At 40.6% G+C, this 14,658-nt stretch overlaps 2 protein-coding genes across 2 annotated transcripts; both read right to left on the reverse strand.

Annotated features, from left to right (window-relative positions):
* Window positions 1-2,376: 2,376 nt before the first annotated feature.
* Window positions 2,377-7,046, reverse strand: LOC110714621. Its single transcript, XM_021893171.1, has 5 exons — window positions 5,738-7,046; window positions 4,148-4,609; window positions 3,498-3,875; window positions 3,310-3,377; window positions 2,377-2,940 (listed from the first exon to the last, which is right to left on the reverse strand). The coding sequence occupies exons 1-5, from the start codon at window positions 6,443-6,445 to the stop codon at window positions 2,733-2,735; spliced, it is 1,824 nt and encodes a 607-aa protein (XP_021748863.1). The 5' UTR covers window positions 6,446-7,046; the 3' UTR covers window positions 2,377-2,732.
* Window positions 7,047-8,320: 1,274 nt separating this feature from the next.
* LOC110714622 (cytochrome P450 76AD1-like) lies at window positions 8,321-10,306 on the reverse strand. Its single transcript, XM_021893172.1, has 2 exons — window positions 9,326-10,306; window positions 8,321-9,051 (listed from the first exon to the last, which is right to left on the reverse strand). The coding sequence occupies exons 1-2, from the start codon at window positions 10,217-10,219 to the stop codon at window positions 8,446-8,448; spliced, it is 1,500 nt and encodes a 499-aa protein (XP_021748864.1). The 5' UTR covers window positions 10,220-10,306; the 3' UTR covers window positions 8,321-8,445.
* Between the last annotated feature and the right edge of the window lie 4,352 nt (window positions 10,307-14,658).

The raw sequence follows: 14,658 nt of genomic DNA on the forward strand, positions 1-14,658 counted from the left end.
AAAAAGCGTGGATATTGCCTTCAATTTTAAATTTTTGACTTTTTTCTGCCCGGAAATAATAATTGCCGAAATGTTTTCCATGATCCCTAATACCGACCGGGTGTCCCACTGGGTGTGTGGAACCATCCAATTTGCTTTTAAACGACCAATTTACCGGTTTACAACTTGCATAGATTTCATTAACTCAAGCTTACCACGAACATTTATGACAACAAATAATGATCATATATGGTTCCAAACAGCATTATATGTCCATGAGATGTATCCTCTAAAATTACAAGACTTTTCGACACCGGGCCGTGAAATCTCTAAAATTTATGAAAAAGCTTGGATATTAGTCTTCAATTTTTGACTTTTTTTTTTTCGCCTGGAAAAAAAAAATCGCCGAAATGTTTTTCATGGTCCCTAATACCCTCCGGGAGTCCAATTGGGTTGATGTAACCATCCAATTTGCCTTTAAATGGCTAATTTATTTACCGGTTTATAATTGCACGGATTTTATTAACTCAAGCCTACTACGAACATTTATGACAACATATAATGATTATATATGGTTCCAAACAGCATTATATGATCCCGAGATGTATCCCCTAAAATATTAATAATTTTCTATACCGGGCCCCGAAACATCTAAAATTTCTCAAAAAGTGATGATTATTAGCATTCAATTTTGAAATTTTTTGATTTATTTCGCTCGAAAATAAAAATTGCCGAAATGTTTACCCTTGTCCCTAATACCCTCCTGAAGTCCAATTGGGTGGGTGGAACCATCTAATTTTCCTTTAAACGACCAAATTACTAGTTTATAACTTGCACCGATTTCATTTATTTAAGCCTACCACGAACATTTATGATAACAAATAATGATCATATACGGTTCCAAACGACATTATATGACCCCGAGATGTATCCCATAGAATTTCAAGACTTTCGACACCGGGCCTCGAAACCTCCAAATTTTTCTCAAAAGGTGTGGATATTAGTCTTCAATTTTGGAATTTTTTGTCTTTCTTTCGCCCGGAAATAAAAATTGCCGAAATGTTTATTATGGATTCTTATACCTTCCAGAGGTCCAATTGGGTGTGTAGAACCATTCAATTTGCTTTTAAATTGCCAATTTACCGGTTTACAATTTGCACTGACTTACGGGTTTACAACTTGCACCGTATTACGGGTTTACAACTTGCATTGAACCCGATTTGAACCGAAACTGAACCAAACCCGATTTAACCTGTCAAAATCCGAAATAAACCTGACTTGTTACTAACCCTACCTTACTTCAACCCGAACCGTACCTAACCTGACCTGAATTTAACCTAACATGTTACAAACTCGGCCTGAAATCAACCCGACTTGCTATTGGCCTGACTCAAATTCAACCCGACTTGTTATTGACCTGGCCTGAATTTTACCATATACCTATTACTTACCCAACCCAATAATTCAACCCGAGTTGTTACTAACCCGAATCGAAATTAACACGACTTGTTATTGACATGATTTTAATTCAACCTAAATTGTTCTTGACCCGATTTCAAATCACCTTAAATGCAATTTAGACCACCTTATTATTGTTGATCAAATCATTTTGTCTTGAGAGACCAAGTCGGTTCAGGCCAGCAGGTAATTATAATATATATTTGTTGTATTGTCAAAGGAGATAATTATCTTCCTAAATTATAGACTATAGTTTCTAGTATATTGCCATATATATTATAGTCAAAGGAAATAATTAGTTTGATAAAAATGATAATTATCTATTTATAGTTAGTTGAAACCGAATATGACCTGACTTGGAAATGACCCAACCTGATTATAACCTGCAAATTAATAACTTAAACTTAAACTGACTTGAATTCGAGAATAACCCGACTTGGAAATGACACAACCTGATTATTACCAGCAAATTATTGAGTTAAACTGAACCCGACTTAAACTCGAGAATGACCCGACTTGAAAATGACCCGACCTGATTATAATCTGCAAATTATTAACTTGAACCAAACCCGACTCAAACCTGAGAATGACCCGACCTGATTCTAACTCGCAAATTATTGATTTGAACCAAACCCGACTCGAACCCGAGAATTACCTTAACCCATTTTAACTCGTGAAAACCCAAATTAAACCCAATCCACTGTTCACCCGGCCCGAATGTCACCCAACCTGTTATTAACCTGATCTAAATCCGACCCAAACCCGATAAGAAGCATGACCCGACTCAAGCATAACCCAACCAAAACCCAACCTGCATAGGTTATGTAATTAATCTGAATTAACCCAACCCACTCTTACCCGACCTAAACCCAACCCGTTTACCCAAGTTGACAACTCTAATTATCATCTTTAAAAAAAGGCATCAATAATGTAGGCATCTTTAGACTATACCAAATGTTATTCTACGTGCAATGAAATAGTCAACCAACAAGCTGCGATTTGGACTACCATCTGCAGAGCAGGAAAGTGCAGTTCTACAATGTACAGAACATAACATCTATTAACCAAACCATCTACTATGAACAATGCTTGAACAAAGAGGCAGATAAACATCGAACGAACATCACAGCATCCACGACCAAAACAACCCTATCTACATCTCTCCGACACAAAGGTTAAGGGTTAGAACAAATCATTTAACACGTAAAAAGCAGTGTCATCTTAAGGCTCCATACTACACAAAATTGGTGCCTCTCGACACCTCTAAAAGTTCAGCAACACTGATTGAAGAGATATTAGCCAGAGAACAGTGACATCGCCTGCCTAAAATCCAAGGATTGAAGAGCTGACTTGGGAAAATGTTTTCCTCCAGGCACCCATATATCATTATTATTGGGAAGAAGAACCTGTGGCTTGCCAGCTTCTTCACCAGCTTGGGGAAGAGGTTGAAGCTCTTTGTTTTTCTTCACAAACTCAAAAAACTCGGCAACTTGTCGTGCATAACTGCAGAAGATTATGAATTGCACATATTAGCATGTGAAAGGGAGCATTCAGTACCATAATATTATGATTTGAATGCATAAAGGTTAGTGTTATCTTTGACAGGCATAGGTACACATAAAATTTCTTAAATTGACCAGTAACAAAGATATTGTTATAAGGTGTTCCATCTAAGGTACAGTACAGGGACAACCTGCTCAGTCTACAAAACACATGAAATCACAAAAGTAAAATACTCTGCAACAGGCATATACAATCATATAAACAGATTCTTGAGAGAAAAATTAGCCAAGTACAATTATTCCATAAATCAGCTGAGAGAGCAAACTAAGAAAGGGAGTAATTAAGGATTAACAGAAGACAGAGTCTTACTCTCTCTTTGCATCAATATCTCTGTTAAAATCAATGTCATTCTCACAATCAAGAATTAAAGCAGGAACCTGCATGACAACAAACAAGGGGATTCTTTAGTTTTTATTTTGCATGTTTGTATCTTGGAATTGCAGCTTATCTTGGAAAAGGGAGGAGGGGGGGTCTGAGAGACATGTACATTATATTACCTTTTGAATGCTAGAATGCATGTGAGCACCCTCCAGGAAGCATACACGTTCATTTATAGTAGGATATGTAGTCCTATCCAATTGAAAGAAAGGCTTAGTGACCGAGACAACTCCATGATTTCCAGTTTCTAAGGGAAAAAGCCAGCTCTCATGCTTTTCATGCAGACCTCGCAGATAATCCAAGCTAACTCCACCTTCTTCTTCTCTTTTACGTAGCATCATTCTTTTATGGCAAGTGTCAGGGCTCGCTCTAAGGTAGATAAAACCATCAGGAATAAGCCCCGGCAAACACGAAACAACTGGATCAAACCAAGAGTCGTATATGCTTATCTCCATCTCATTCATCCATTTTGCTTCATGGACTGCTCGTACAAAAACCTACAGCAAGCAACAGTGAGAGTTTGTTTTATTAAGAAATAACATTTATCTAGCTGCTCCACTAAGTATTTAACACTCATACTTGATGACATAATCAATTTTAAGTTACTTAATAATTCCAACTACAATGATCAATGCCTCTCCATAATCCCATTCACCGACAGCATTATCCTAGATATTAATCAGTTGATACATTACTTCACACACATCCTAATCATGGCAATTTCATAAAGATTAATTCAAAACAGAGTGAAAATTCATGAAGTCCTTACCATCCTGTCGCTGAAGATACTTCTCTCCATCAGCCTCAAGGGCTGAATTCCAGCAGATGAATCTCTCTCTTGCATGACCCTTGTAACAAATACATAGTTCTGAAAGGTGTAGGCATACCTCTGAGGGTCAGCATAAAAGGCATCTAGAATATTAAAGTGATCAGGTCCAATATCTTGCCATTTATCAATGGGCTCAGGAACAATCTCAACAAGGTCACGTAGCTCAACTGTTTCATTAACTATTCTTTTCAGGAAGGTTGTTTTTCCAACACTGATATTCCCCTCCACACAGAGGGTGATTCTGTTTTGTGATCTAATGCCTGAATCAGATCCGTCGTCCTTTAATTCCTCATCTACACTCTTTTTGATATAGGTAGTTATACTTTCAGCATGGTTTCTGTGAATAATTCCCACTGAACTCTGGAGATATTCAACCATCGTCTGATTGGACTTGCCAAAGAACTGAAGAAATAAAACAATGATATGATTAAATAAAGGGTTGCAAAAACAAAACATTAAAAAAGTGACATATGGACGAGAAACCAAACTGGACGAGGTTCCATATAGGAAGTAAGACAAAAGGAATATCAGCAGAAGCCAACTAATAGTGACAATATTCAACAAGTACACAGATTTGAGGACCTTTTTTTGAAAACCCATTTATAATGGTAGCAAATTTAACATACTGGAAAAAGTTAACTGCATTGGCAGCAACTAATGAAGGAGAAATAAAAACATGAAACACCCCATAAATCCACCAAATTACTGGTCTCACAACATTGATCATATACAAACAACAAAATAGGAGATTTTACAGAGACAACAGACAAAAGTACACGTTTGCAGCAAAACCATTCACAAGTTCCATAATTCCCTCCATGCCAGAAATTTCATATGCAATGTTAACATTCACAAGTCAATGAACAGCAAAACCATCATCCATGCATAAACTCTACAATATACTCCTCATAGTTTCAATTCCATTGTCCAAATGAACTATATCGATACCAAACTGCCAATAATTCCATAAGCAAACCATCCACTTGGACCACTTCTTCATCTACTAGTTACTACAAGCTTCCACAGACCACAATCATATTTGCACGGACAAATAAACTTACACAAAAGCAACAACAATAGCAAGGACTAGCACAACAGCAATAAAGACTACCAGACATTAACCTCACAAGATTAAGTTGTACTCAGCCCTACCCTTTACCAATAATACACGCATCAACAAACTAGGACCTCTCCTATAAAGTATAAGTTCCAATAACTCAACCAAGTTTATCTTAGAGCTATAAGTTGAATAGCTCTAATTGAAGGCTTAGAAGTTCATAGCTCTGACATAAATTGAACACACAGTCTTACACTCAACATCAATCCATCCACATAACTAAGAACTAACACAACTAGAACCTCGAATCGATGCATACAAATTATACAATGTTAACCATATATAATGTCACATTCTCTATTAAACATTGACACAAAAAAATGTCCCGTAATTAGCAGAAATTGAACTAATCTCAAAACAAAACAGAGCCAAAAACAAATACAGAAACAAAGCTAAAAGATAAGAGCAGTAACCTTATCTCTATAAAGCTGCTTAAGATCATCAACACCACCAATACCCTTCTCAACCAGCTTCCTCAAATTCCTAGGCCCAACACCAGGTATTGTCAACAAATCAGGACTTTCCACGAGCCCGGAAACCGAGCTACTACCACCTAATCCCCTTGTTCTCCTTTGCATCTTTGCCGGCTTCTCGCCTTCCTCCGCCCTATCTTCCCTCTCCTCCACCTCGGCTTCAGCTTCAACTTCACCCGCCACCATACCCTTATCATCTCCACTCCCAGCAGCATTGTGCAACCAAGCTAAGCGAGACCCGTTTCGCATTCCCTTCAAAACAACCCATGGCCGCTGCAAGTCCCGCCCATCCTCCACCGAACACCGGCATACCCGGCAACTCCCACCTCCGCCGGAAAATCTCTGAGAAGAGAATGAAGAAGCTTTAGTGGAAAACGACGAAGTGGGGATGAAATTAATACAAGGGCGAGAGTAAAAAACGGCGGAATTTGAAACAGGCATGAATTCGGAAGCAATAACAGAGGTGGGTTTAGCGTAAAACCCTAATGGGAAATTAGAGGAGATAGTAAGGGGTTTAAAACAGGGTTTTTTGAGGGTTTTTGAAGGATAAGGAGAGAGAAAGAGGGGATTAACAGACGAAGAAGATGAAGACGAAGAACAGAGAAGGAGAGGAGAGCCAGGTGGGCTGCGACGCAGTAGCTTCTGCATTGGAAGACAAAATTAGCATTTCCTGCAACTTTTTGCAGAATTTTAATGACAACCCAACAAAATCATCAAGAAGAAGAACCCAAAAATGGCAGAAAAAAGGTCCAATTGTAAAGGGAAAGGGCGGGAAGATGAAGAAGAAAAGGGGATGAGGAGGAGAGAGAAAATATATACTAGAAGGGGTTTTACGTAACGGCGGAATTTAGGGTTTTAGGGGGAATTAAAAATTAAAGAAGATGGTCCCAGATTTTTTGCAGTAGTACAAGTTTAAATTATTAATTAAATTGGGGGTTTTTCAAATTAAAAAGCTTCCATTGATTTGCAGAATTCTGGGGAAGAATGCTGGGTTTGTAGAGGGAGAAAGAGATGGGGGGTGAAGAGAGAGAGAGTGAGGTTTTAGATGAAAGCGGTGTGGTAGAGAGTTTAGGAGACAGCATCAGGCATGGTTTATGTACTTACGGAGTATTTTTTTTATTAAAAAAAAACAAAACAAAACAAAACAAAAAAAAAAAAAACTCTCATTTAACCTATTTTTTGAATTTTTTTTTTGACGAAATCTATTCGACTTTTATACGTGATTAGCCACACCATATGACCAGTCAATCATAAGTGTAATTTCAGTCGGTGTTTCAAGGCTTGCTTCATACAGGTTACTCAATCAATGTTAAATGAGTTATTTTGTTTTGTTATAAGCACTCACATGATGTTGTTAGCTGCACACACAATGCGCTTTTTTTTAATTAAACTTGATTTTTTTTCCCCTTTTTTATCAATCAAACAAGTAGTCACATGGTGTTGTTTGCCGCATACAAAATGCACTGTTTTTTGTATTTAAACTTGATTATTCCCTTTTTATCAATTAAATTACATAAAATACCAAAGCTAAAATTGGTTTATTCAAATGGAAAACGCCTTACAACCATAAAGTTAGAGGCTCAATCCCCACTAGTGACAATTTGGGGTTGAAATTCCCTTATTTTTTCTTCCACCTTCTCAAATTGTCTAACCTGCTAATTTAAATTGAGTTAATCTATCTTTGAACAATTTCAGCCCTATAAAGCTCTTCATCTTACCTAAAAAATTATAATTTGCGAAAAAATTAACAATAATTTTACGTGGTCTAATATACTATTATGCACCTTTATCTCATGCAACAATGCCCCTAACTGGAAGAGTTATTGTCATATTTTCACAAGTTTTGAGATAATATTATGTTAAATTGTTAATTACTACTTAACCATAGACCCATAGCTTATAGTAGTTCTTTTTATGGACTTGGGTCACTAGAGTTCTTTTAGTTGTAGTGTAGACCAAAACCTAGAGTTATATACTTATATTATCTATAATTCTATCTTTAAAGTACACAAAAGACAAATCCAGCACCTTATCGACTGGTCTTTGGGCCCATTTGGAATTGATCATTTTGTCTTTCCATCATAAAATTATCAGTGGGCTGCATTATTGAATTTGGGCTGTTAATATTTAATTTGGGTTGCTTTTCGTGCTACACTCGTACAGGGTGCAGCCCACCCAAAAAAAGGAGAACATATTTTATGATTGATGAGCTGTGTTTCAGCATTTGCATGCTCAACAAAACTACAATAAAGGTGGGATGATTAGGTTTTAATTGCGACATAAATGTTAATGATAAACAAAAAAGGATATTTAGATTCTCTTAAGCATATATGAATTACAGTTGGTGTTTGTGTTATACTTTCATATTTATAAATAAGCTTTCAAAATTATTGTTTTAGGAGGCAAGCTTCGAAGTTATTATGTATTATTCAAACATGCAAAATATTAGAAATTTTTATGTGCAAATGTTTGTATTCCAATGAACCTTTGTACTTCATATATGCTTTATCTGTTTAAATTTTATTGAAAGTCATATTTGTAAATTGAAACACAAGTCCTATGATGAAATCCAGATACAATCAAGTAGAAAATAAACCAACTATCCTTGTTTAAAACAATGAACTTATTATTTAGTTACTTCACCATTATTATTTTGAGATTGGAATAACACGGAGAGGAATAGCTTTTTGTATGGTAATCCCAAACTTATCATTCATATCCAAATCTTCTGGCTTTAAACCATCTCCAATTTTCCAATCAAAACCTTGAAGTAGACTCCCCAACATAAGATTCAACATTCGAAGTGCCAATGTATCACCAGGACATGCCCTTCTTCCTGTTCCAAAAGGTATAAGTCCAAAATCTTGTCCTTTTAGATCAATTTCGCGCTCCAAAAATCTCTCCGGCAAAAACATATCTGGATTTTTCCAATGGTTGGGATCTCGTGAAATAGCCAAAAGGTTAACGAATACTTGTGCATTTTTAGGCACAATGTAACCATCTAATTCAACATCATTGCTTGCTTTACGTGGTAGCAAAAACACAGTTGGCGGATGCATCCTTAATGTCTCTTTCACTATTGCTTGTAGATAAGGAAGCTTTGAGATATCAGACTCTTCAACTACCTTATTCCCACCTAGCACTTGTTTAAGTTCATCTTGAGCCTTGGCCATTTTTCTAGGGTTGCGCAATAATTCTGTCATTGCCCACTCCAATGTGCTAGAGGTAGTATCTGTTCCTGCTGTAAAAAAATCCTGTACAATCAACATGCATAATTAGTATAGTTAACAAATTAAAAACCTAAAGTTTCACAACATGTTTTTCATATCGGTTTCTTTTCAAAGTTACAGTATGAACGAATAAATATAAACATATATATACATATATATCTTTCTTAATTATTACTCTAATTGATGAATTTAGTTTATTTTCTCTAGTAATAGAAAAAAAAAATTGTATTAGTTTCCAACTGTATATTAGACCTATCTTGTTTTTCAATTTTTAAAAAAAAGTATAAATAAAACTCACCATGAGAAGATGATTAATATCATCAAGACTTAACTCAGACTCATTCTCTTTCATTAGTCTAAGAAGGGTGTCCAATACATCACCACCACTTCCACTGACGGCAGAATTTCTCAACCGTTTTTGTATAATATCCTCAAAAAGCTTATTTAATTTATTCCCATAAACCATCAACTTATAATTCACACTAAACACACGTAAAAACCTTAATATAGGAAAACAATCTACCAAATTAGGTTTTCCAATCTCCACCATAATCCTCCAAACAAGCTCCTTAAACTCTCCGGAATCACTAGAATTATAGCTAGCCAAATCGAACGAAAAGAATGTGTTTGACAACAAATTTAACGAAGTTGTAAATGCTACTCCTCCAACATCAATTGCTTCCCCTGTCTTACTACACTCCTTTACATACTCCATAAGTTTAGACACTTTTTCTTGTCTAAGGGCTTGACTCGCGTCAAGCCTTTGACTAGAAAATAAATGAATGGCTGAGATTTTCCTTAACATTCGCCATTTTGGACACATGGGTAGCCATGCTACGGAGTATTTATCATGCCCATTTGCACGTACCGCGGCAGAAACTTGCCTATTGGAGAGTGCAAGGTCATGTTTTTGGAACATTTCTTTGGCTACTTCCGCAGAGGATACAACAATAGTTGTGATAGTTCCGAATTTAAGAGAGATTAAGGGGCCATAAGTTTTGGCTAGATTAGCCAACGTATGATGAGGTAAATCTCCAAGATGTGGCAAATTCCCTAAGATTGGTACAGGTTTAGGCCCTGGAGGAATCCTTGCATTTTTATTTGTGGTGAGAGTTGAATTGAGGTTGAAAACATACAATAAAACCCAAAGAAAAGGAAGTACAATCAACAAAATTGTGTAGTAATAATCCATTGGATTAATTATTGTTGGTATTATGGCTTAATTAGTGTGATGATCGAGATCGAATATATGTTGATGGACGGCTTTATATGGTTTGTGAGTAGCTGAGTATTACTTAGTTAAGCAATTAGCTAATCTACACAAATAACACAACTATATAGTAAAGCTCTTGGATTTGATCTTGGTTTGAAATTAAATCAAGATAGTCAACTTCTATGACTTTATTATTGAAAACGGATATATATACTCTTGTTTGGGGTAAAAATACCCTAAACACGTGGCCCAATGGCCTAGTGACACGTGGCATCCAGCCGTTGGTCAGCAGGGCTCCAATCCTCTGCTGACACGTGTCCTCTAAACCCTAAAAGGGAAACCATCCCTTCCCCACTATAAATAGTGGAAGGACCCTCATTAATGGGGGCTGAAACATTTGTAGTTCACATTGAATACTCCTCAAAAAGAAAAACACTTACCCCGAGCAATATTAATTGCAGAATTCTCCCATTACGCGAGAAGTAACTTCTACATTACGTGCATTCTACCTCCCGTATCTTTACTAACTTGATCGTCGGAGGCGGAGCTCCTACCCCCAGGAGTCTTCGTGATTTTGCAGGCACAGGCGTCGAAGGGCATTCTTGGAATTGTAACTCTCCCGCAGGACACATAAAAAAACCCCGAAACATTTGGCGCCATCTGTGGGGAGAGTACTTCTAAGATGACTTCTGATACTGCGTCACCGAATCAGGGCAAACGGCCTGTGGTCGAGCCTGAGGTCCAGACGGACCATGAAAGTGGAGACGAAATTGAAACATATGTGGCCCCGGATGGGTCTTTCAGAACGAAGCACCCTCGTGCTAAAGATAGAAGAGAACGGGAAATCAGCCAAGCTGCTCCCAGCAACCCAGCCGGGCAACCGGCTGGAATTGCCCAAACGGTGGAGGGCTCAGCCCCCGTTACAAGAAACGAACTCATGTCTTTCATGAATAGTTTCAAGGGTGAGATCAAGAGCCTCATCCGGTCAGCTACTCCAAAGAAGGGTCAGCCGGCCAAGAAGCCTTCTGGAAAGAAGGCGGTCAAAGAACGAGTTCCTACCCCTCATCCCAAGCCAAAGGAGGGGGAGGGCTTAAGGTTTGATCCAAGCAGACTCCGTTTTCCTCAAGGGGAGCTGCGAAAGGCCATCCGGCACGTACAACCGGATGGCTCCAAGAAAACATTCTCAGACGCCCGCACATTTCTCCAAGAGAAGCGAGGTCAGGCGTCTGCGTCGGCCTCAACGTCGACCTTCCCGGACAGTTTCCATGACGTCTCACACAGGCGTACATGAACGAATCTTGGGAGCCAGACGGGCGAAGCTTCTGCCCGGTCTGGACCCAAAGTGATCCAGCCTGGCCTATTCGGCACACCGAATGGGTTGGGTGGATCCCCTTTTATGTCACTGGGTCTTTTCGGTGGGCAAGCGCAGTAGCCGTTCCAACCCACGGACTGGCAGCTGCGCCTGCTAAATTTGGGGGAACAGCCAACGGCATCAAGAATGTTTTGGTGGGGGCCTATGACGGCACCACCAACCCAGAAGACCATCTAATGGCCTACTCTAACCTCATGTACCTCCAGGGGTTAGATGATGCCGTCTGGTGTCGATGCTTCCCGGCTACCCTCAAGGGCATAGCCCAGCGTTGGTTTGGTAACCTACCAGCCGGTTGCATCAACAGCTTTCGAACTTTGGCGTACTTGTTTACGTCAAATTTCTCAATGAATATTCCTGCCAAAAAGACTAGCCTCGACCTAGGGGCAATACAGCAGGGCGACCGGGAGGGCCTCCGGTCATACGTCAGACGGTTCAATCTGATGAGAATTCAGATTCCAGGACTATCAGATGAAGTGGCCTATATAGACTTCTTTCGAGGTCTGAAGGATGGGTCGACCTTTAAGTTTGACCTCGTCCGGAAGAGGGTTGCTACCCTCCAAGAGGCGTTAATTGAAGCTGAAGCCTATATACAGGCGACGGAGCTTTGTGCTGTCAAGCAGCCGTCAGATTATAAAAAGTCTGACAAAAAAGAGAGCCGGCAACAGCATCAGCCGACAAGAAAGGAAGAAAAGAGAAAAGGGGTTTGGGCAGCTGACCGATCAGGACAGCCGGCCCAGAAGATCAGGCGGAAGTCAGAACCATATGTCCCCAAATACGAGTTCACAAAAGATTGCTCCACCATCCTCATGGAAATCAAAGACCGGATGTCTCTCGACAAACCGGCTGAAATGAAAAGCCCCGTGAATAAACGGGACAAGAGCAAGTATTGCCGATACCACGAGGATGTTGGCCACGACACCAATGGCTGCTATAGCCTCAGGCGGCTATTGGACCGTCTGGCAGATGAGGGGGCCCTAAAATCCTACCTACCCAAGGCTAAGGGTAATACCCAGGCCAAGAAAGGGCAGGCGGCAAAAACCGGCCCAGTAAACTCCGAGACGGATGAAGAGACCATCTTCACCATAGCAGGCGGTTTTGCCGGAGGGGGTCCCACCATCCAGGGCACCAAAGACAACATCAGGAAGCTGGTCAACTCAGTGGATGAGGGCCAGGCGTCGAAAGACATCTTTCCTGAGGTCCTTATTTCTGAAAAGGACCGGGGCAAGGTCAGGCGGCCTCATGATGACCCCATCGTCATCGAATGCAAGGTTGCCAACCAGAAGGTTGGCCGAATCATAATAGACACCGGGAGCTCGTCTGACCTAATCAGTTATCAGTGCTTGACCAAGCTCAAGTACACATCCGGTAACATGCACCAGGCTCCTCACCCACTAGTCGGTTTTGGGGGTGGAGTAGTGCATCCGGTCGGAAGCATAGATCTTCCGATCCGGCTGGGTGAAAAGGGGCAAGGACGCCACATGATAGTCAAGTTTTTAGTTGTGGAGGAGTTATCCGCCTACAACATGATATTTGGCCATCCTACCCTCAACGCATCTAAGGCTGTCATCATCCCGTCCCTCATGTTGGTCAAATTTCAAAAGGATGATGGTACAGTCGGTGCCCTAAGCGGGGACCAGAAGACGGCAAGAGAGTGCTATCTCTCTGACGTCAAGACAACTATGGGTGCAGCCGGCCAGGGCGAGCCCATAGATATTGATAACTGCGACCCAGCAGTCCCGGCTCCAAGGGCAGCCGGTATGAAAAGAAAGGCGGACCAACTGGCACCCGTCAAAAAGGAAAAATAGCAATCACTAGCCGGGGAAAGGTCAGATGACCAACGACCTCAGCCGGCTGGTGACTGCCTTGATGTCATCCTAGATGACAGCCGTCCTGAAAGAACAGTCAAGGTCGGGACGGTAGCCTTCGAACGGTTGGGAGAAGGCTTGCTCCAGCTGCTGAAGGAATTCAAAGACATCTTTGCCTTTGAAGTGGAAGAGATGCCAGGCGTCAGCCCGGATCTTGCTGTCCACAAGCTAGCCGTAGATCCCAAAAAGCAGCCGGTTAGGCAGAAAAAGAGGGATCATGGTGGAGAAAGATCTCAAGCGGCAGCGGCTGAGGTCAAAAAGCTGTTGGATGCTGGATTCATTAGGCAATGCTACTACCCGGATTGGGTGGCAAATGTCGTTCTAGTAAAGAAGCCGAACGGTACTTGGCGGATGTGTGTGGATTACACAGATTTGAACAAAGCATGCCCAAAAGATAGCTACCCGCTTCCAAAGATTGACAGCCTAGTCGACTCAACAGCCGGCCATGCGTTAATGAGCTTTATGGATGCTTATTCCGGCTTCCATCAAATACCTCTCTGGAAGAAAGATCAGGAGAAGACGGCTTTTGTCACTGATCAGGGGTTATTCTGCTATACGGTGATGCCGTTTGGGTTGAAGAATGCACCGGCTACATTCCAGCGCATGATAAACACCGTTTTTATCAACCAGATTGGCAGGAATGTAGAGGCGTATATCGATGACATGATAGTCAAATCCAAGCTACAGACGGATCACCTAGCAGACCTGCGAGAAACCTTCACCACACTCAGGCGGCACCGGGTCATGCTTAACCCAAAGAAATGCGTATTTGGTGTTGAGTCTGGGAAGTTTCTCGGATTCTTGATTGACCAAAGAGGCATCGAAGCTAATCCAGAAAAAATACAGGCGGTAATTGACATGAAGTCTCCCCGCACTGTAAAAGAGGTCCAGAAGTTAACCGGTTGTCTGGCGGCATTAGGGAGGTTCCTCAGCCGGTCAGGTGACAAGTGCCTCTATTTCTTCCAGGCAATCAGGAAGAGGTCAAGGTTTGAATGGGGTGAAGAAGCAGAGGCGGCATTCCAGAGGCTTAAGCAGCACTTGCATTCTTTGCCAAGGCTAGTGAGCCCCCTACCCCGGGAGGTTCTGTACATGTACCTAGCCGTCTCTGATCACGCCCTTAGTGCCGTTCTCCTCGCTGAGAGAGATGGCATTCAGCTGCCGGTGTACTTCATCAGCCATGT

This window comes from Chenopodium quinoa, unplaced genomic scaffold (assembly GCF_001683475.1).
Source record: "Chenopodium quinoa cultivar QQ74 unplaced genomic scaffold, ASM168347v1, whole genome shotgun sequence".
Taxonomy (NCBI): Eukaryota; Viridiplantae; Streptophyta; class Magnoliopsida; order Caryophyllales; family Amaranthaceae; genus Chenopodium; species Chenopodium quinoa.